The sequence below is a fragment of the Abramis brama genome (assembly GCF_963993115.1).
Source record: "Abramis brama genome assembly, chromosome: 9".
NCBI lineage: Eukaryota > Metazoa > Chordata > Actinopteri > Cypriniformes > Leuciscidae > Abramis > Abramis brama.
The window spans coordinates 7245249-7269585 of record NC_139971.1 but is presented as its reverse complement, the minus strand read 5'-3'; the positions used below and the strand labels follow the sequence as shown (position 1 = coordinate 7269585).

General features: G+C 38.3%; 1 protein-coding gene across 4 annotated transcripts in view; it reads left to right on the top strand.

Moving 5' to 3' along the window:
* The window catches only part of nectin1b (nectin cell adhesion molecule 1b), a 244386-nt gene that overhangs the window by 207345 nt on the left and 12704 nt on the right, over window positions 1-24337 (top strand). Inside the window, exons 7-9 of one of the 4 annotated variants that reach the window (XM_084124507.1) lie at window positions 3067-3160; window positions 9056-9157; window positions 18711-18895. In XM_084124507.1, coding sequence (XP_083980633.1) covers window positions 3067-3160; window positions 9056-9157; window positions 18711-18851 — 337 coding nt within the window. In that variant the 3' untranslated portion in view covers window positions 18852-18895. Of the gene's footprint in view, window positions 1-3066; window positions 3161-9055; window positions 9158-18710; window positions 20298-24337 lie in introns of those variants that run through there. The other 3 variants (XM_084124505.1, XM_084124509.1, XM_084124508.1) reach the window with 3 other exon arrangements.

Sequence of the window (24337 nt, the reverse complement as noted above, 5' to 3'; positions counted from 1 at the left end):
AGATTATTGTGGGAGTATTTTTGTATTTTCAAAATACTAATTACTTGTATTTTATTTAAATACATTTTTCACATCAGTATTTTGTATTTTATTTTGTTACATTTCATGAGCCAGTATTTGTAGTTTGTAACAAAATAGTTTTTTATGTATTTGTGCCCACCTCTGGCACAGATGCACTGGCACACAGCTGGCCGCGGGGCCTGCGCAAGTATGCGTTTCCCCCAGTGAGCCTTCTTGCACAGCCCTTGTGCAAAGTCAGAGAGGACGAGGAGCAGGTCCTGTTAGTGGCCCCCTATTAGCCCAATAGGTTCCCAGAACTAGTACTCCTCGCAACAGTCCCTTCCTGGCCCATTCCTCTGAGGAAAGACCTGCTTTCTAAGAGACGGGGCACCCTATGGCACCCACATCCAGGCCTCTGGAAACTCCATGTCTGGTCCCTGGATGGGACACAGAGGTTCCAGGTGACCTACCCCAGGCGGTAGACATCACCACTTCGGTTAGAGGCCCCTCTATGCATTGAAGTGGAACCTATTCGTTGACTGGTGTTCTTCCAGACGGGAAGACCCCCAAAGATGCCCGATCAGTGTTGTGCTTTCCTTCCTGCAAGATGGGTTGAATCGAAGACTGTCTCCCTCCACCCTCAAAGTGTATGTCGCCGCTATTGCCTCGCATCACGATGCAGTTGAAGGTAAGTCATTGGGAAAGCATGACCTGGTCGTCAGGTTCCTGAGGGGGGCTAGGAGACTAAATCCGCCTCGTCCCCCCTCTATACCCTCTTGGGACCTGTCTCTGGTACTCAGCGCACTGCAGAGACCTCCCTTTGAACTGCTATAGTCTGCTGAGCTAAAGATCCTGTCACTCAAGACAGTGCTACTGACTGCGCTGGCTTCCATCAAGAGGTTAGGGGACCTGCAAGCATTTTCTGTCGATGAATCGAGCCTAGAATTTGGCCCGGCTGACTCTCACATTGTCCTGAGACTCCGGCCCAGATATGTGCCCAAGGTTCCTACCACTCCCTTCAGGGATCAGGTAGAGAACCTGCAAGCGCTGCCCTCGGACGAGGCAGACCCAGCCCTGACTTTTCTCTGTCCCGTCTGCTCCTTGCGATTATACGTGGACAGAACGCAAAGCTTTAGGACCTCAGACCAGCTCTTCGTCTGTTACGGGAAAAGTGAAAGGCTGTCTCCAAGCAGAGGTTAGCCCACTGGATAGTGGATGTTATTGTCTTGGCGTATCAATCACAAGATGTGCCTTGCCCGTCTGGGTTGCGATCGCACTCAACTAGAATTGTTGCTTCCTCCTGGGCGTTGGCTCAAGGCGCCTCGCTGACAGATATATGTAGAGCTGTGGGCTGGGCGACACCCAACACGTCCGCTAGATTCTATAGCCTTCTTGTAGAGCCGGTATCCTCCCATATACTCGCCCCAAGTGGCCAGTAGCGTGGGGAAACCCGCTCAAGTGTCGGCTTGCTACGCCATTCTCACCTGGTCGACCAGATATGTCCGTCTATTGCTCCAGTGTGTTCCCCGGAGACGGCTAACCCTGTTGAGTTCCTCCGTCACCCCTACCACAGTCAGATGTTGCAGAGCATCTGATGCCAGGCCTGACACTCGTTTGCATTGAGGAACCTGTGCTAGGCTGGGTGTCCATGTGTAGCGGTCCCTGCGGCGACCCCATATGTGTAAAATCCCATGGTACGGCTACCCTGTCGGCTAGACAGTAGTCTTTCCCTTGGCAGAGCCAGGATTTCCCGCATAAGCTTCTGCCCCTAGTAAAGGGAGAGAAGTGAGGCTTATGCAGGGAACTGGAAGGGCCAACAACATGGCGTGTTGGTAGGCATCCCATTTCTGTCGGATCCCTCCGACGAACGTTGGAGTGACCGACATTTAAGGGAACGTCTCGGTTACGTATGGTAACCCACGTTCCCTGAAAGAGGGAACGGAGAGGTTTGTCCCGTCGCCATGTTGTTGTACCATCGCTGCAGACGACCGGATCCCTGGCTCGGCTCCTCAGCGAAAACCAAAGTTGCGTTGCACCTTCTGCTCATTATATACCCGCGCTGCGTGATAGAAGCAGCTGCCGCAATTATCGCATGCCAGTGTGCATTGGCTCGTTTAATTTCTCTCGAAGTAGATTGGTCTCTCTGCGAAGATCCCATTTCTGTCGGATACCTCCGACAAACGTCTCCGTTCCCTCTTTCAGGGAACATGGGTTGCTATACGTAACCGAGACGTTTTCTATCATGCCATTGTATAAATGTGCCATTCGGCATCATCCATTATTAATTTATTCCAAAAGCAAAATTGTTCAGTAACAGCAGAATTACCGACATTCGGCTGGTCAAGTGATTTCAAGATGGCGGCTCTCAAGAGGTGACCCACTCCATGTAAAATAAAAAATCTGTTATTAGACTGCTAATACAACTGGTCTTCATTTTAATGTGAGTGTACATTATTTTACAGGTTTGCGGCAAACTAACGACCTACTGGTTAGGTTTTGGAACAACCAAATTAAGTGCAGCACTATTTACAAGCTAAGTTAATCTGATGCTAGTTTTTTGTGACCTAGTGAGAACTGCAAATTGTGCTCAAATTCATGAGGCCAGGTATGATATTTTTAGTGTTCCCAGTTGTATCCCAGCTGGCTCTGAATTTAATAATGTCTGGTTCAACCCTTCCATACTGTGCCTCACATCATGGATAAGACCCATGTGCTGTTTGCTGTCTGTCTGACACTTTAAGGGATTGATGGGAACATTGGTGGGCTAAAAGTCAAACCCACTCTTGTCCGAGCACTCTCATTTTCCTCTCCATTTTGCCCATTATGATCTGGTTTCATTACCTCTCTCTCCATGGCTAGTGGAAGCCATTGAAAGGGCACGGCTGAAATGGTACTGGCTACAACAAAGGCATTGTAAAGAGATGCCTATCAACCCCCCGGCAGATGGGAGAGGCAGACGTGGGCACAACTCCTCATTACGTGTGCTCACACAAGGCTTAAGTCACGGCCCCATGAAAGCTCTCTCATGGTACCAGGTGTCAGTCCATTTTCTTTTTCTTTCAACAGGACCGACCTCCCCCCTGCTCATAAGCCGGCCCCTCCGCCACCCAAGAAAAAGAGCAGCGACATGAAAGGAGGCCTGACGCCTGACGAGATCCAGGTAGGGTGTCTTCCTCTTTAACACACCGTAATGTCTTGAGTCTGCCTCTGAAATCACTACTTTCAATTTTTTTATCTTCATAAAGTTTCAACTTTTCGATGTTTATAGTGCCTGCGATCCATGATTTGTCCTAATTTAAGTATCCCATGATCAAGCAATGCTAATGATAATCTAAAGAAACCGCTATCTTTTGTACGCAGTGTTTCTACACCACGCATCACTTTTGGTCATTTTAGCACAATTTTAATGGAGCGCTAATTGAAAACAGCTCATTTCCAATTCCGCCCAAGAAACAGCTGCAGAGAGTTTGTTTGTAAATATTAATCTCTTCAACAGCTGCTGAGAAACTGTTGATTTAATCACCTTCAACAAAACTGAAAAGCATGAAAAAATCTGGTAAAAAATCAAGTATCATTGTATCATAAACATCAGGTATCGAATTTTGTTGCACAAGCACCACAACAACAGCAGTGAGCATATTGAAATGATTGAGAAACCATGTAGAATCCAGCTAGTTGAACTTGAACGAATGATGACCATTATGCCAAGATGATCTCATGCTGTATACAGTCCAAAGGCTATGCAAGATGTAATTAGGGAATCCAGGGCAGCTATTTAACATTTCCCAGTCTGAAGTAATGAATTCTATCTAGTTTCCTGTGCTTCTTTTATTTCAGGTAAATTCTCTGACCACTCTTCTTTTTTTTCCCTTTTCCACATTTGTGGTCTTAAAAGTCAGAATTGATGCCGCATAAACTAATCAGTAACACTTTACAACAAGGCTCCGTAGATAACATTAATTAAGTACATTATTTAGCTTGATCTACAGTAAGGGATAATGTACATCCAATGTTATCGCAGAATAAACCTCGACAGGGGGATCAGGATGGTCTTGCATCACCCTTAAGGAGTTTACATCCTGCTTATTACACGGCTACTTGCCACATAAGCAAATAATTAGACACAAAATATTGACTTGAGTTGAAATATTTTATTAGGTTTATAAACACAAAGCGGCAAGTTCAAACTAGATGGATATTTAAGGGATACTGTATAGTCAAACCACTTATTATACGGTTTCGCCACATAAATAATTATGGGGATAAGATAAATTGATTTGAGATTAAACTGTTTTAAAATTGTACCTGTTTGTTATCTTACAATCCATTACAGTCCACAAAACAATCGTCGCAAAATGGCAGCAGCTGCGTATGAAACAAGAGAGCCCGCAATACTCGGATGACATAATTAAATTAAATATAGTTTAAATATTTTATGAACGTTTAATTTTATCATTCTGGAATCATTCTGGAAATGTTACGTTTGAATGTTCTCTCAACAGTAACAGAAGTAGTAACAAATGTTACACAAACTACAATGTATTATTTTTTCTCTGTTAATGTTTTGAGATTAATGACCAGTTAGCTTTGAATGAACGTTAACCAAATTCCCTGTTAGCTGGGTTATTGTAAAGTGCTACTAATACATCTACACTACTACAACTGTCATTTTGACATTTATCAAGCAGCTAAGCTAATTTTTACTTAAACAACGTTAATAAGCGCCACACCGATCCACTTTAATTTGTGAGATTACAAATGTTGACATTCCTCAGTCTGTGTGAGGTTCTGTGCAGATGTCCGATACTGTAATTAGCATTCATGACACAACAGCAGGTGCTTTTGCATTTGTCTTTGACTATGTACTTGAAATGAGGTATGTCGTCCTTGGTGGACAATGCTAATTTCGAACGAAGCCGCGCAAAAGTCAACTTCCCTAAATCAATGGTGTCTTTTGAAGGTTACCACGGTTCTACAAAATCTTCACAACCTTTCCGAACGCATTTGGAAACTGAATTTCTCTCCAGGTCTTCAGAGACATTTGGCTCTAGCTGTGCGCAGAATCCGTGCAGGTGCACACAGGTGCGCAGAATTGTAAAAAACGTGTAAACATGTTCAGGCTGTGAGAGCGTCTGATCTGAAAGCACACAGGATGGAGGAGATCACAGGCAAGTTGCATTTATAAACTGCAGGTGTCTTGCCTTCCTCTTTACTTTTGTACAAATATCCATCTCTGGCAGAAGAAGAAAAATGGAAAACAACTGTGTTTGAGTTTGTTTATGTGTTTGTTGTGCTTTTTTGAGTGTTGAAGGAGTTAATGATTTCTTTGAGCCATGCAGGGTCGGATATCTGACCTGCGTGAATCTGTGAGTGTGAGTTTTATCTGGTGCCCTGCTCAGATCTCATAACTGTTTGTTTCATGTACATTTCAATAAGATCAGGTCTTCTGCAGTAGATGGCAGGGTGTGTCAGAGAAGGGAAGACCTTTAGTTGGTGTAAACAAAGGACAGTTGCTATCACAGTTAGTGTTGCTAGGAAACTGCTTACAACAGACCTCTATAGAAAGTTGAGTGCGCATAGATAGCCACTATTAAACCTTTTTCCTTGTTATTGTCACCCTGGTGTGTGCTTCAATTACATGGTACACACATCGTCAACAAATCTCATGGAACCATGTGTGTGTCCTTGAACTTGAAAAATGCTTCAAAAAAATACAAGTGGCTGCTTTAAAGTCAAAATGAAATCAAAGTGGACCCAGTTTTTCAAAACAGATCCTTGAGGCCTGTCATGAAGCAGGTTTAAATGATGGCTGTTGTGTTTGAGAGTGTTTGGATCAATGGACTTATCAATGGATATATATATATATATATATATATATATATATATATATATATATTTGTTATTTATATTTATATTTGTTTTTTTTATGATATATTATTTTTATTACACAATTTGCTGACACCATTAATATGCATAGCATTGCTTTGTATTATGTTTTGCAAGTTGCAAGTTGCATACTTGCATGAGCAATTATATTGACATGTATTGTCAATTAATACTAAGATTTTATTTTTAATATAAATTTAATATGCACTACTGTTCAAAGGTTTAGGGTCAGTTGATAGTTTTTTTTTAAATTGAATTCTCTTGAATGAATTCTCTTCTGCTCACCAAAGCTGCATTTGTTTGATTAAAAATACTATAAAAACAGTAATATTGTAATATACATATATATATATATATGTATTCTGAATTTTCACTGGTATCTAAAGTTTAGATTTGTTTTTGGCCTGTAAAAAATATTAATGGCAGGTTAAAGTTCTTAAGCCACCAACCATTGGCAGGTTGGGCAAAAAGTTTGTTTTAGGTCCTGCTTATATACAGTATGTCCTGCCACAACATCCTGTTTCAACAGAAATCTTCAACACAGGTAAAAGAAAATCCATTTGTCAAGCCACTTGATGGGGTCTTTGAAAGTGACAGTGCTTTATTAGAAAACATGACCCAGAATAATTATACAATAAGTCTCGTGTACTGTTACATTTAGGTCAGAGGGACAGACCTGTTACAGAAGCAGCCAAAGCTGACCTAGACGATACTGTACCTGCAACAATACGATAAGCAGCATGTACACGAAAGGCCACTAAAAGCCTGACTGACACCGTCACTGTGTTACTTTTAGGTAATGAGGGAACCTGCGAAAGCCTCCATAGCGTTTTCCTCCCTCCCCGTCCCTCTCAGCACGGCCCCGGGGAAGAGATAACAAGAAACAAAATAGTTGGCTGCTGTAACAAAGAGCCAGCAAAGCCTTTTATTCTTCCTATAAATTGAATTTTTCCACTGTCTCAGAAATCTTCCGTAAAGCTAAAGTCCTCTTTACAGTGAATAGATATCCCTCAGAAATGTGACATAGGCAGGTGGTGATTGTTGGGAATTTTTACTCAAAGGCCATCTTTGCTGGAGGATTATCCCACATTTAAGCATTTCAATTCAGTCACATCAAACCACTAAAACAGCCCTCCGAGCCAAACAACCACCGGCTGCACATATAAGCGGCTTCGTCTTTTGTTTTGTTTTGTTGTTGTTGTCTTCTCTCGCTCTTTGATTCGTAAGGAAATAAGAAAAGGTTTGCTGCTATCGCTTGATTGTTCTCTCTCCTTTCTTTCGAAGACAGTTGCAATTTGAAGCATCTCCAGACATTTTATTTAGGTTTGGAAAAGACTTTCCGCTTTAGTACTTAAGGGTTGAAAAACTATCCCATTCCAAACTTCTAAAACCATTGCACTTGCTGCCAGTGAAGCGGCAAGCAAAGGAAGAGCTTCATGACAATCACAGTGTATAAGCCTAATGAAAATTGCTCTGAAAACAATGACGCCGTGGCCTTTGCTGAGCTCGTTGGATGGGTCTGGGCATTGTTTTTCTGTCAAGCAGTTCCGTCAAGGAAGAAGTTTTTTTCACACCCCCATTAAACATGATGGAATGAAAGCGCTCCTCTGCTGTGTGCATCTTCATAGGCAAGAAAGCGTATGTTGCATCTACAGCAGTTGTTCAGTGGCTGTTCTCGTGCGCCGTGGGCGAAAGATGATCCCGTCGTTATTTTTGCCCCCCTACGCATCTTGTATAACACTGCATAACCCATTTTCATGTTGTTGCATCCTCAAGTCTCTCTCTGGACCCCTAGAGAAACTCTGGGTGTGAAATATTTTCAAAACTTACATTTAGTCAGAAAAACATGTTTGTGTGCATGTTTGAGGCACTTTCTGTCAGAGCCCTTTTATTCCCATGTTTTCTCTTGCATGCGATATGAAGAGATCAGCAGGTGGCCAACAACACTTTGAATGAAGCTCATCAGTTTCAGAAAAAAAGAATGCTGATATAAATGGCTCTGTGAATTCACAGGCATACAGACACAACATTAATAGCCTGTAGAACTAATTCTCTTTGACCAAATGGAGTTTAATTCAGTCGTGGCATTAGCAGTTCTAGCTTTCAAATCTCTTATAAAAAAAACTATTGATGTCTATGAAGAGGATCAGTAAGATTTATTTATTTATTTTAAACAATTTATTTTAAACAAAAGAAAAATATAATTCCTTTATATATTTTTGAGCATTTTATTATGATTTCATTTATTTTAATTGTTTAATACTGCTACTACTACTAATAATACTAATAATATTCATTCGAAACAATTTACGTCAAACTGCGGCCCTTTAGAAGTTTGCTGAGGGCACCTAATGGGTCCTGGCCCCCATGCTTTGACCACTGCTTTAACAAGTACTCCACAGTGACTCTGCTGTACAACTCATATAATTGGCCTATTCACGCCAAAAGTGTATTTTTTGTGTGATAACATTTTATAACAAAGTAATGAATCCCTATGGGCCGCTTCACACCGAGGGTAAAAAAAATTGTGAACTGTGATCCAACATCGTTTCACAGCATAGTTTTTTTATATATATAAACTTTTAGTCCTGGAGGATATCCATTACGTTTTCGATTTCTATTTTCTGTAATCTGTTCCATAATGAGTCATATTTTTTTAACAAGTAAGGAATAATGTACAGCCAGCCATTATCACAAAATAATCTTGACATGGTTAAAATTTAGATTCTTTACATTAATACTTACCAAATAAATAAATGGCCATGAACAATTGAAAATAGTTTTGTTATGTGAGAAATGAAGAGACCACTGAGTGATACGAGAAACATACTAATATTACTTTACAGGAAATAGCATTCAATTTTACTGTCAACATATTAATTTTCTTGTTTAAAAATAATGATGATACAATTGCATATCTGATCGGAATTGAATTTCCCAATTGAATTTCCCTTTCATTCAAGTAATACAAATAAAAATCAGAAACTCATTTGCAGTTTGTGCCATTTTGTCACATGCAAATAGGCTTTACGCAATTTCTGCCTGTTGAAGTTTTGTTTGGTTCTTTACAGAGTAAGTGGACATGTAGGCAGACAGATTAACACAGTTACTTAGGTGGCTACCACTAGTCTGAATGGCGTCTTCATCTCAGGTTCTGTTGCCTTTGAAGGTTGTTCATCTGGACAAGGAGAATGAGATTCAGAAGATTCCTCTCCAGCCCCCATACTATGACATGGCGCAGTCTGAGTCCACTGCGTTCACCGATAAGCCGGTGAGTAGCGCTGCTAAACTCATTGCTCTTTTGTCCCTTCTCTTGCTTTGGTTGAAAACAGGCCTCTGGTGTCTGGCTGTTAGGGAGCACATCTTCTTAAGCATGTTGCACAAGATGAATTGCCTTCTGAATGATGTTTAGATTAAAAGAGGAATCCAAGGGGACGGATTTTCCAGCTTGTATTGTGTCAGCTGGGAAAAGGGTCTGTAATTTAGCTGGCTCCAGCAGAAGATTTGGGGTTTCTTACATGTGCAAGGGAATCCGTTGCAGGAACAGAGCATTCACATCCTGGCTCTGTTCCAAAACATAGTAGGCAGCTGCCTTCAAAGGTAGCATCCTAGCTGAAATGAAACCTAACAAGTGACAGAATGGGAACAATCTGCATACAGCATTTCCTACATCGTACACGCAGCGCTCCTCACATAAAGTTCACAGAAGACTGAACACACCCTGCTGAAAATAGTTAGTTTACTGGTCTTAGCTGGTTTGAAATCCCAGCTAAGACAAGCAAACCAGCTTAGGCTGGTTTAAGATGTGTGTTTTTTTTTTTGTTTTTTTTTTTTTTTTAGCAGGGACAATTGATTTCAATAGAGTGTTGCATTAGCATGTTGCTAAGCTAACAGTACAACACTCAAATAAACAAAAATACTTCAAAAAAATAAGATGGTGCATTTTTAATTAGACTGAACAATTTTTCAGTTTATAATCGACATTCACTTCATCCACCGCCTTGGATGCATTTTTGACATTGTTACAATGCGTTATGGGATTGTCTTCTCTGCAAATAACACAAGATACTAGGGGTGGGTGATATACCTGTAGAAATATAAGGGGGAGGGGATACACCGCTCTACAGTAATTTGAAAGTGATTGCAGTACCAGTTTTGGCCACAATCTTACATACAGCTCCTTTAATTCATATAGTGAATACTATGTTGTGTATACATTTGATTATTTTATTTGATTTCTATAGAATTTCTGATAGATAGACCTACCTGAAAAACTTCAAGCTCGTTTTATTCCGTTTATGTTTTATTGCATCCCTGCCTAATTAGTTTATTTTTTCTTATTTTATTACTGACTTCAATTTGTGATTTCCATTTAGGGTTGTCAAAAGTACCGACTTTGGTACCAAGTCGGTACTGAAAGTTTAAAATTGTGACACTTTGAGCGCTGTTGAGTGAAATCGCAAACACCTCTGATTGGCCAATTTGTTCACGCACTCATCAGATATGTCTGTGATTGGCTACAATGATTAACGTACGGGAGCGTTTAAGAGCACACGGAAGTGTTTAAAAGTGTTTTGAAAGCGGAAGTGGGAGCGTTTGAAAACACAAGCAGGCGTCTGGACCGGTCCGTTGATAGACGCTTGCTTTCAAACGCTCTCGAGTGTATCTGTGTAAGCACTCGGTGAAGAGCGTCATTGATGTATATTTACAACATGTTTTTGAAGCGCTGATCATTGTAGCCAATCACAGACATATTTGATGAGCACTTGAGCACAATGGGCAATTAGCGGTGTTTACGATTCCGTTCAACAGCGCTCAAAGCATCACATTTTTTACATTTTAGTACCGACTTGGTACCGAAATCAGTACTTTTTGGCAAGTTTTTGCTGTGATATCAAAATCAGTGCAGATAATTCTGAAATTTCAATGATATCTACAATTCTGATATTGTAACAACATGATCTCAAGCATAAGATTACTCATATTGTGAAACGATTTTGGTCATATTGCTCATCTCAATGTAATCTACATTAGAATTTGACTAAATTAATCTATGTCTTTCAAAAACATTTGTAACCAACTTTGTGTTGAGAGTTCACCTGATGCCTCAAAACTGGCCTATATAGGTTGCTCGCTAGGTTTTGGAGCCTTTGTTACAGACAGTTATCTGCAGTGGCATGAAGCAGTGTGGAAATGAAGCAGTCTGGAAATGCATTTACACAATGGATCCACATACTTGCTTCATGCCATAACAATAGTGCCACAATCTCCACAGCAAACCAAACACATAATCTTGGTGAAATATAATCTTAATGCTCTTCACACTGAGCTTGGTCGTCCTTGCTTTGAGGTCTTCTCTCTTCAGGTCACTACGCACCTCATTCTTTCTCATATAATGGTGCTCTACAGTGCAGGGCAATTAAGACACTAGTTACCCAGCAACCCTGTGTGGACATATTTTACAGTCTACATCATATTGCATTGTCTTTCAGCCACAATCTCCTGCCCAATATAGGCTGCTTGTTTGTCATCTTTTACAGTTTTGTTGGGCTTATTTTGTGTGAAAATGTCACATTTGTCAGGTTTGCGTTGACGGCATGACACGGCTGTGGAATGATCGTGAGTCTCATTCTCTTTAAACTCAGCAATGCACTAGCAGTGTGTTTGAACGATGTGGCTTTTGTTGTTTGGGATTTCTTTATTGGTAGAAATAAAAAGCATGCTGTAAATGTGTCGCTACCAAAGAGAAAGAACAAAGTGTGATGCACCTACAGTAGAATGTAACCGAAAAATTTACAAACAACCAAGATTTCCAATCTTTTTTCAAGTCTTTTTTTTTTTTACCTTTAGTCACTTTGACTAAATTGTGCAATAAATTCAGACTTTTTGAGTATGTGTGATTTGTAAAGGCACCAAATAGAATTGCAGTAACACACTAATACAAACATACATAAGCCCACAGAGGCCATGCAGTATTATTGTTTTTCTGTGTTATTGTTTCTTGATACAACTTAAGAAAAAATCTATATAACTTAAATATTTCATGATCACAAGAAAACAGCAATAAATAATATAGACATATTAGCATGAATGAATGAGGTGGCAGTATAGCCTGGTAGAACCTACGCTAAAAGCTATAATAAAAATAAACATATACACAAATATACAGAAAACAATATAAAGAATACTTAAAACGTAAGTGGCAGCTGATTCCATAAGCAAGGGTTTTTTGGCGTGATTGTGGGACATCAAATAATGCCATGTCAGAGTATCTTAAAGGTAGATGTATAGGGGATAAGAAGATCTTTAAGGCAAGATGGAGCTTGGTCATTAAGAACTTTAAAAACAAACATCAAAATCTTGAATTGGATCCTAAAGTGGACCGGAAGCCAATGGATAGACTAAAATTGGGGTGACGTCATATTTATTTGCCCTTGTCAACAGCCTCTCAGCTGCATTTGGAACCATCTGAAGGCATGAAAAGGATGAATGAAGAAGACCAAAATCAAGGGAATTACAATAGTCTAGATGTGAAGTAATAAAAGTTTGAATAACATTCTCCAAAAAAGTTTTCAGTTTAGAAATAATTCATAATTGATAAAAAATGAAAGCTTTAGCATAAGTTCTGCCAGGAAGACTCAGTTGTTGTGTCACTTTACCTTCTCATCTATCCAATCACATTCTGATACTCATGGTATAAAAGATTGGTACTTACACACGTTTGAGTTCGCAGATGCTGACGCATCCGACACCTCTGTGTGGAGATCAGTGAAGAAAGGGAGGCTCTGGCGCGAAGGCTGTGACCGGGTTTGCTGGAAGCGCTCATCGAGTTTACTTTTTTAAGTCGCTTCCTGCTTTTCAGATGGCCATTCAATATTTAATTTAGCCACTGCCGTGGTCACAACCTCCAGAAGCTCCTCAAAGGCAGGAGAGTGAGGTGGTGAGGTCTCTCCTGCCACCATGCCCTAAATATCTAACTCCTCAGAGCCAGATAGTTCGAGCATCGGGGTCCTCATTCTGGGCGGAAGAAGCCACAGAGCGAGCTTCCGACTCCTGAACGGAACCGATGGAGCTGGCTACTGATTGCTGAGAAAGGGCCGAAGCCGTCTCAACATCATCCACCAGCTCCATCTGCGAACCCCATGAGTGAAGACGCCACACTGCCTCGACAGACGCGGGTCCCAACCCACGGTGAACACGAGCCTGGCCTGATTCATCGAACAGGGCCAGGCGGGAGCGGAGCGTCCTGAGAGGCAGCAAATCACAGTTTGCACAGACAGCGCCCTCGAGCACCAATCGAGATTGGACTAGTTCCATACGGGCTTCAGATGCGTCATGCTGAAGGCATTCCCCAATGTGTCGATTCTCGACGCAGCGCGAGTTCCCTCGAAAGGGAACAGAAGAATCTAAAGTCAAAAGAAACCATTGTTGTGAATTTTCACATGCTAGCAAGAGTGTTGAGGTGTTGTAAATTACCTGTTAAAATCATACAGCTACAATGCGTCCTAATGATGTTGAGTGTATACTTGAGGGACTGTGGAGATGATTGTACTAATGAACAGCGGAGAACTATTGCTGCGGAGCCTGCGGTGCTGCTAACTAACAACAGTGTGACTGTACTGACAATATCTAAGAAAAGATCTGCTAAATGTGTTGTGCTATATGTAATATGGGCTGTAAAACCCTAATTAAACAACTACACAACAGTAGTAGCATTTATATGAGAGCATAAAGTGGCATAATTTCTATTTTATACGATTCAAAGTGCTCATGCTAGCAAATATATAATCTAATTCAATATATGTATAGTATCTTTATTTGTAATACTGCAGTACATCAATATACATTGTCAACATGCAGAGAAAGAACAATACATTATATCCCAGCATGTCTATTGTGTTCACTGGAATGTACTTCAGTTGTTGAAAAGGGCAGAAACATTGCAGAAGTGATTGGTGTGTGGCTGAAAAGCCATTTCAGATGGGGTCTCAAATAATCAACATCAAATTTCTTAGACTTCACGCACCTCACTAGCCACCAATGGCTCTACAATGATGCTGAGGTAACACTTCCTGTGTTATTTTCAGTGACTGGGGCTGCATTCCAATTTGCATATTCACTAAAAGTATGTACTTCACTGGTTTTTGGGAAACTGCATACTTTTGAGTGCCTAATAAGATGAAATGTCAGTATGCCTTTGACAAATACGGTTAACATTAATTACATTATGATTCATCATTCCTTAATCTTTTAAAACTATTTAAAAACCACTGTGGCTGTTTTAGCATTGACAGGGTATGAGTTATACTCGCATATGTATTGCGATGGATATGGATGTCATCCCTTACATCATATGCAGCTTTAGTGAGCTGAAGTCAGACAATAGAAGCAAAAATGTCAGTGTTATTATTGATTTATTTTTAGTTAAATTAGTTATTTAATTCTAGTGGACTTTTTTTGTTTTATCTTAAATCATTTTTTAAAAAAGTTAGTGTGTATGGATGATGAGTATCAGAAGCAGGCTTTTGTTTTGACAGCTCTGTCAACGCCAAGCTTCCATTCTCCGTCTTCATTAGTTTATGGTCTTTGTTAAAAATAAGCCTGGTAAAGTACTAGAAAGAACTTAAATAATGTCAACCGTATATAAGAAAAGGTTTTAAAGTGTCTTTCTTTAATCAGTAATTTTGTGAACATCGCAAACTTTGGTGAATCCAGCTGTTAGATCTTCTGAAGTGTGCATTTGGTTCATAATTATTAAATCAAAAACAACAAAACAAAACAAAAAAACGTTGGTCGGGGGGATGTTCAAGATTACAGGCTTGGGGCCAGATTTGCTAACAGCTTGCTCCAGCACAAACCCTCTTTTGGCATTAAAAAACTGTCAGGATTGCATATGGATTTTAGGAGTTTCCCTTTAAGACGCAAAATGTATGAGAGGATAGTATTTAAAGGAATCCCGCAACACAATTTGGTTTATTTGTCTTAAACCAGACGCTAATTTGCGCTGCTCTTGGTAGATTGCGTTGGTCATTATGGAAATGATCCAGCTGCGTTGTGTTCCTTAAAGGCACACTATGTAAGATTTTTGAATCCAAAAACCACTAGAACAGTGTTATATATTTTGCTGAGTTGTGTACTTACATTATCCCAAATGTTTCTAAGAATGTTTAAATCCAGAGAAATAAGCAGTTTTAACCAGGACATGGATAATATATTATGTGTTTTATTAGACAGGTGAGCAACTGTTTGGATACATTCATCGACAGAAAACTAATAATTGTTATACAGCTCAACACAGATTTTGTTTAAATCTCGTTTTCTTGATTTACCGTGAGTGCCATGTTTTACCATGCCTAATATCAATAAGTGTCTCATATAGTAGCTGCCAAGCGAATGCACAGAGTAGCATTATAACAACTTTCAACAGATTCAAATGTATCTAATATGATAAAACAGCGCTGCGTTACTCCACATACGCATGACCGGAAGAAGCGGAAGCAGCGTCTCCGGCATAATAAAAGCTTCACTGCTCTCGAGCTGTTTGTCGAGCTCGTCTCTCATTAGCAATCGCTCCAGCGGCCTCTTTCCGCTCCAACGGCTTTCGTAACGTTGATAAATCTTTGATATATCACCAGTCATCCATGAATATGATTTCTGCCCGCGTCCTGTCGTATTCTCCACCGGCTGTAGAGGTCATAACAACAACTCCCATGATTCCGCGAAATCAAGGTGCCATCAAGCTACGCCTTTGTTTTCAATAAAAGACCTCTAGTGGCGAAAAATTACATAGTGTGCCTTTAATGTGCGCATCGTCAGTACATCACCCATCGGCGCTTTTTTGGAATTGAGCTCTCATTATTCCTGTTTAGTAAATCTGGCACTTGGTCTCTACTGTAAAAAAAAAAAAAATGCCACAGAGGCGCCCGCAGCTTGGCATTTTCAGAAGAACTCAGGCGTTTTCAGCCTTGGCGTAACAGCCTTGTTGCTGGGAAATTCATGAAGGGATTCAGTTGCTCACTTTTGTTTGAATAGTTTTGCCTTTTTAAAAGAACAAAAATGCCATTCAGAATTCCCCTTGATTTTTTTGATTTTTTATTTTTTTGGGGGGGCACTGGGGATTGGAATTGGGATGCAGCCCATGTCTTCCTAAAGCCTCTTGAACTCCAAGGACGGAAAAGCAGGGGTGGAGGCAACTCGGCTCTCTGTTCACTTTGTCATCTTAAGCAGAAAGGGCCAGGGAGTCACTCTCGCCATCTCACAGCACTGCACCAAAGGCACACCACACAGATACCGCAGAGCTCATCTCATCTCCTATTCACAAAGAGCACCGCCAACAGGAGATACCTTACACTCAACATCCCTTTGCATTACTATCACCGAGACATCAAAACCAATATCTACAGCATCTGTTCGCATACAATGACACCGGCTTACAAACCTAGTGAATTACTGAAGATTACAAGCCCCTTCCTCCGCCGCAACATCGCTCAGATGGGGAGTTTGTCATTTGAATGTGAATAAAACAATTATCTGCTAGATGGTATCATGAACTATGGGATATAAAGAGGATAGGAACTGTCAAAGCAGAAGTGAAAATCCTGCTGCGCCAGAAAACGAAGGGAAAGTAATGATAAAGGAAGATGACAGTTTATGCTCCTAGTATGAATATAAAGTGCCACCACTGAGAGATTATAGAATTCCACCGGAGTGTTCATTAGCTCCTCAGCAGTGATTGGATAATGGCTGAAGAGCCGTCACATTAATGCGGCCTGCGGGTGAAACCCGCCGCATTACTCGAAGATTGTGAATTCTTTTATTACAATTCAACAATTTGTGGCCAGAACAAAGCAGATAATGACCTTTTTATGAGATTCAAGTTGTCTCATAAACATTTCATGGGCTGAATCATTTCAAAACATTGCCATCTCATCTTATCCAAATGTTTTTAGGTCCCGCGATTGCGTTTAAGTTTGTCATTTAGTGTGTGTGTTTATTTTGTTTTCATGTTATGCTTGTCTTCTTTTATCAGATTTTAAGCAGTTTATGTGTAAACGGCTGATTATTTTTGATTGTGGTGCTTTGTCATTATTGTTCTTCATGTGTCATTGATGTATGAAATACATATTTTTACCTTCTGTCCTCTCCTGCTCATGTCTAAGAATTGTTTTGTCTTATATTTGTTATATATGTGTTAATACGGTGGACCCAAAGAGAACAGTATGTGGACATTTAAGACGCATGTTTGAATGTCATTGGTAGAACATTTACATTATTTTAAATAAGTAATATTTTGAAATGTGCTGCAATGGCATTCATTGTTCAAATACAATTTGGGCCGCTGTATGTCATCTTACAGATTCACATCATTGATTGTCTTTCGTTCAACCTTGAGGAGCTGTGTTCGAGTCCTTGGCCCTTTTGAACACAGGCTCATGTTTGTTTTTTTCTAGCTTGATTGATTTATCGGTTACACGCCAGGCCATCTGTCTCTTTATATGAAAACATCGCCACTTCTGGTTTCTGTATTATCATTATCATGCTTCATAATGTCTGTCCATTCATCTCATCTCTGCTCTTCCATGTCACTTCAGTGGAGGAGTCTGGTCATATTGCCTGAACTACATGATTTAACAGCTTTAGAGGCAGAAGGCAGTCATAGAGTCAAGATGGTGATACCAACACAGAAGCAATGAAAGAATCTGTCATTTACAGAGACAATATATATACATTGTTAGAGCTTCAAATATTACTCAGACAATTAAGTGCATACAAATACATTTGTTGTTGGTCTCATTATCAGCACACAAGCCATAAATGTGGGGGTGAATCTCATAAAACCTGGCAAGAACATGTCCTGGCCATATTTAACTCAAAAATATAAAAAATTTTTTTTTCATTATTGAATTTCATAGTTTCAACCATGCAATTATCATTATCGTGATTCTTAAAAAGTACTATGATGTGAAAAAATTGGTTTTTTTTATGAGTATTACCCCCCCCCCCCCATGAAAAAAAAAACATCTGAAAACTTATTACAGTATGTTTTAGTATATTTTGTGAATGTAAAACATATATTATAGAATTACTAATTATTATATAATTATATACAAACAATTATAATTATATTAATTTATATTTGTATAGAATATTTTCATGACAATTAAGCAACTCCCCTCCCCCATTCTCATAACCCACAAAACACCCCAAAAAACAATCATTATCATTAATGTAGTGGGATATAAAGTAGCATTTAAAAATTGTAAAGTATTTGTAACTATTTATATATAAATATACATAGCATTATTTGTTGAGTGTGCTCAAAAATAAACAGTATATTGCTTTTTTTTTTTTTTTTTTGTGAGAGTAAAAATGACTCTATACACGCATAGTATACAGTAATGATATATAGATCTAATGAGAATCATCATTAAGAATAGTGGGAAAAATAATGTTTTCAAATAAATAAAGAAAGAAAGAAAGAAAACATCCTGATGCTTCACGTTACGGTAATGACAAACTGGGGAGAACGTGCTTAATTAAAAGTGTCATAATGCAAAATAAATCTTAATGATACAAAAGTAGGCTTTTTTTCGTGAGATTCACCCTCAGTTAAAATGGCATTTTTAGTAAAAAGGTTTTAGTTAAAAGGAAAAAAAAGGTATTATGACTGGACTCCTCAGTGAAGTTCATTTCACTAACCTGGAGTCTGTGTGTTCTCAGAATGGAGTGACAGCTCTCTCTTTCCATTCTCCTCTATGCTCTCTCTCTCTCTCTCTTTTTGAGCTCCACTCCTCATACATCCTCTCCACCTCTCTTATCTCCAGAATTCTGGTCACAAGGATTGTGATGTCCAGTATGCGGAACTGGACACTGCAGCTTTGGCATCTTCTCCCAGCCCACGAAGCTCTGTGCACACTGGCGGGGACCTTGTCGAGTACGCAACCATCCAGCCTAGCTCACACTAACGCATGCCATTGTAGGCCTTTCCCCCTATGACTCTGGCCTCAAGGTACACAGACTGATGCACTCCTATGTTTCTTTTCCTCTGTTTGTCCCTCACTCTCTCTCACTGAGCACTAAATTCCCTCTGTGTCTCCTGTTTGTGCTTACTTTCTTCTGTTGTTTTCATTTTACCTTTATCTATCTATCCACTCTTATATTGTCCAAGGCTGCCCTCTAATTGGATAGACATTTTTATCAAACTTTATTTCGATGGTCCAGTTTAGACATTCTACTAACTATAAGTAGCTAATAAGTAAACAACATGTCAACTAACTCTCAATAAAATATTAGTAGACTGTTAGGTTAGGGTTATGTATAGGGTTCGGGTAAGTGGAATAAGTTGACATGCAGTGGCAAAGTCACTTATAGTCAGTAGAATGTATGTTGGGGTACCATCAGAATAAAGTGTTAGCAGATATAAGACAGTCTACTAAAATTCTAATGACTGGTAGTTGACATGTAGTTGCAAAATTACTTAAAGTGCTGGGTAGATTACTCACAAATTACGTCTTTTACGTCATTTAAGGTAATGCAATCTGACTATTTTTCATTACTTTTAGATTACTTTTAACCTAACTTGTTTATCACATTGATTTGAATTGGATAATCTTGTACCATATTGGTATAAAAATACAAAAAGATAGAAAATATATTCCATTCTTTATCAACAACATGAAGTGCATTAAATATTACATTATGTCAGGGTTTCCCAGACTGGGGATTATGGTGGAACTGCAGTGGCTTGTGAGTTTAATGAAATGCTATGCAATTAAATCATAAAAATGTTAAATTAGAATTAAAACAATTTTATTCAATTGGGAATTCAAAAATATAATAATTTTCATTCAAAATTAAGCACTTACTAAAAATTTCTTTAAAAAAAATATTTTATTTGTTTACCTGCATGTCATTTCACCATTAACCCGTGGACTTAATTGTATTATTTCTTCTATTTCTATAACTTCTTAACTTCAAATCTCAGGGGGTCCTTCAAGTAAATCTATTATGTCAACATAATAGAGGTTATGAACAGGTTCAGCTGACAAAAAAGTTGGGGAATCCCTGCATTGCATGTACAATATGAAATGATGTGAATTTGTATATTTTAATGTGTTTGAAAGACAAAGGCCTTCCAAAGACATTAATATGTGGTTAAATGACTCACTGAGTGATAATTCAAATAACAATAATAATCAATGTGTTCGCCAGGAGCTTATTAGATATGCAATGCTGCGGTATTGAGAAAAAACTTCTTAAAGGTTAAGTGATTTCTGTAAATCCAGTGATCAAAAGCTGTGTGTGTCTCAGTCTTCAGTGGCTGGTCTGTGTGTGCAATTCCACAAACCTGGAAGAACTTCTGAATGTATATAAGCAGTATAGGCTGTTTTAGAAGGGAAAATGTAAAAGATGAAAAAAAAAAAAAAAAAAAAAAAAAAATAGTAGTAGGTAGAATCAATGAATTATGTATAATTTACTGCTATTGTGAGAATAACATGCAATCATGTAATCAATAAAGTAACTGTAATCTGATTACAAGTATTTTAAAACGTATAAATTACAAGTACTTCATTTTTGGAATCTGATTACGTAATCCAGATTACATGTAATCAGTTACAACATATAGTTTCTAGAATGTTTAAAGTAGACCTTCGAAATATTATGATATTGTTCAATAATTAAAAATAAATAAATAAATAAATTAAAATGACCAGTAACCTGGTAACTGCTAATGAGCAGTTGAACAGGTGTACCTAATAAAGTGGCCGGTGAGTATTTATTCAACTATGTAGTCAAGATAAATTTTAGTTATTTATGTATTGATTTATAAATAATGAATCATATTAGTCAATCATTATCCAGTAAACCAGTAATAAATACGTTTAAAAGCTGAACACAATGCTTTATACACAATGCTAAAATCAAAACTGCATCACTAGTACAAACATGTCTGAAAGCTTGGAAAAGGCTTTATATTTGTTTTTAAAAGTGAACTTTTGTGTCCAAAACAAGAAGTCTGGTATAGTCTGCATTATCACGCATCTGGAGAATCGTCAGCTTTTACAACTGAGATTGATTACATTGCTGCAAATGGTTTATATATTATTCAATAACTTTAAGTATGGAAGACTATGTTTAATGAGGATTTGGAAGAGATATATGAGTGGACGTTTGGTTAATTGCAATTTAAATTCCCATATGTTAAGTAGCTGTCTTAGATGTGATTAAATACTAAAGATTCTAATTAGAACAAATGAGCAACCATGATAGTGACGCGATAACATGTCACTAATGTCAGTTTGATGGGGTAGCCTACTTAAAGATGATGTGTTTTGATGTGTCATTTTTTCAGTCAAAAAAATATAATTTCACTGTTTAATATTAGAGACAGCTATAAGTTAGCTGTGACTCTTTAATGCTTTAAAGGGGACATATCATGCCAAATGCACTTTTTTAGCCCTTAAATGCATTTTGTTGTATATTTGGAGTGTTTAGAAGTACAGAAAATATGAAATTATTCTCTTCAGGTGCTTCTTTGATATCTTTATATTCTGTTTTGGTCATATTTTTCAACCTGTTCCGATTTTTCTGTTATCTATGACGTTTTTTGAACTATTACGTCACAGTATTTGCAGCGGAACTGCCAAATAAGGACATTGACTTCCGGCCCAACACTTCGAGCAATCCGCCATTTTTATTTCTCGCTGCAATTTTGTAGTCCAAGCTAAAGGATGCAGAAGTTACGAGAGGGTAAGTTAAAATGTTCGGTTGTTGGATGTAGTAACCCACACGCTTCATTACACCGTTTAATGTAGATAAACTGCCGCGCTTGTGACAGGACGCATGTTTAACTGAAAGAACAGCAGAGAGAGAGACCCGGTCGCGCGCGCTCACTCTCTCTCTTCAGAGCCAGGCGAAAGTGTAAACAAGACATCACCGTCTCCAAACTAGACGCTGTCTTGCTCTCTCTCCCTCGCACATATTAATCAAAATAAATCGTCACGGTGGTAAAAGGTCGGAAGTTTCATGTGTAACAGTACACACCATTGCGATACATCCATATTAAGACGTTGTTCTACAGGTTCGTCGTCTTCATTTTCATCTCGCTCCTGCTCCGACTCTGGCTCGAACATGTAAGGCTGGCTGGACAAGTCTTCCGTTGTTGACATTTTGTTAATAACGTGTGAATAAAAAGTTTCTGTGCCGCTAGATAATCGTATCTCTGCTATCAAACTACAAAAATGGCTGAACGGGGTGGAGTTGAACCGAGTGTCACCTCTGCAACCTGGAGAGGGGGCGGGGTATGAAGTGTCTCAATTGTATTTAAAGAGACCGCACCAAAACGAGTTGCTCTCAGACGCACATCAGAAAAGGGGTAGAAAAGGGGCCTGTGGAGCTATAATAATGAGGAATTCAGACCCAAGCATTGCAGTTCCGCTTTATATAGACTACAAATGTATGATTTATATGTAAAAAGGAACAATTTAAAAGCATGATATGTCTCCTTTAAAATTCATGATTTTGTATGATCATTCCAACACAGCAATATTGGCTTAACCAATGGAGTGAGTGTGAGGTTTGGCCAACCAATGGCAGACAAGCAGATTATTCGGGAAACCTCTTTGAATACAGTCATTGTTTTTGCATGAACAGCATTTATTTAAAATACATATATATATATATATATATATATATATATATATATATATATATATATATATATATATATATATATATATTCTATTTTAAATAAATGCTGTTCATTTGAATGTTTTATTCATCACACAATCCTGAAGTAAAAAACAATTATCACTGATTCCACAAAAATTGGTGGCAGAAACAGTTTTTAGCATTAATAATAACAGATAATAAAAGCAGCATATTAGAATGATTTCTGAAGGATCAATTTTTATTATTTAATATTATTACATAATATTACTTAATCTCAATATTACTGTTGTACTGTATTTTTGATCAAATAAATGCTGCAGTTGTGATCAGAAAAGACTTCTTTCAAAACATCAAAAACTTTACAGACTCCAAACTTTTAAATGGTCGTGTTTGTACTTTTATCTTTTTATTAAGATTTTGTCGTTTTATTTGCTCAGTAGGTTTCAGAGAGTTATTTTAACGTTATCTCCACTGTATAAGATATACACACAAGAGGGTCTGACTTGTGCCTGTTACCGTCCCAGTGTGCAGGAGATTTCCCATCGCTTCAGAAACCCATCTCTTCGTCTTCTTCTTCTTAGATAATAGCAGCCGAGAGGAAGACAGTGCAAGAAAAAAGCAGTTCTCAGGGGTAAAGTCTGAATGAGTCAGCCTCACTGTTAAAACAAGCAATTAATATCACAGCGTGGAGTTCTCAGAGGGCCACCACTGCAAACACTGCTGAGCAGGAACATCGTAAAACATGAAAAAAAACAACTCGACTTCCTTTTATTTTCAAAACGCTGACAGCCTTTCTTAGCGGATAATGTAAAGTTTAAAGGCAAAGGAGCAAAATCAACAAATGGAATTGTTAAATCAACGTCAGCAGCTATAAAGTGTTTTCAAAAAGAGGGAAGTGAAAACTGTGGATTTTTTTTTTTTTTTTTTTTTTTTTCATAATGATGGGTGAATCAGGATTATAGAAGTCTATTTTAAGTGCTTCCACAGGCAAAAAAGTTTTGGTATCCTTTGAGTACCATGTAAATACAGATTATCAAATACTATCAATGGGTCATGGACCCACCAAAGTACTTTTCTCTAATGGCTTACAAGCATAAGATAAGATTTCAGATCAAAATTATTTGTATCATAATATTATGTTTCTCTGGCATTTTTCATCAATGTTATGAAAACTGTATTTTTAAGCCAAGCATTAAAGTCAAAGTTTAATACTGCACTGTAAAAGAAAAAGTCAGGATCATATATGAGGACTGATGCTAAACGCGTTATAATAATAATTTATTTCTGTTCAAGGACACAAAGAACTTCTCCATAAAAATAGTTTTTTTGCTGAGTGAAAGCTCTGAAAAGTTTTTCTTTTTATTAAAATATCAATACAGCAAGAACAATTTAGAATATATAAAGTGATTTCACAGTAATGTGTGCACTGAATGCTCTAAAATAGCATTGGATACAATTTAAGTCTGTCCTTTATTCAGTGCAAACACGCTCTCTTTATATGAAATTAGGCTTATTATGGAATAATACTGTAATCAAATTTTTTTTGGTTGGACTTTATTTTACAGTAAATGCACTTACATGTACTTATAGTGTACTTATCACTGTAAACCCGAATAAGTTGGCAAAACTCAAAAAATGTAAAGCAATCAGTTGCCTCAAATTTTTTAAGTTAAGAAATTCAAAGTTTAAGTAAGCAGAACTGGCAGCTTAGCTAGCTTCAACATCTAGTTTGCTAACATACTATTTTGTAAACATGTTAACAATAGTATGTTATACAGTA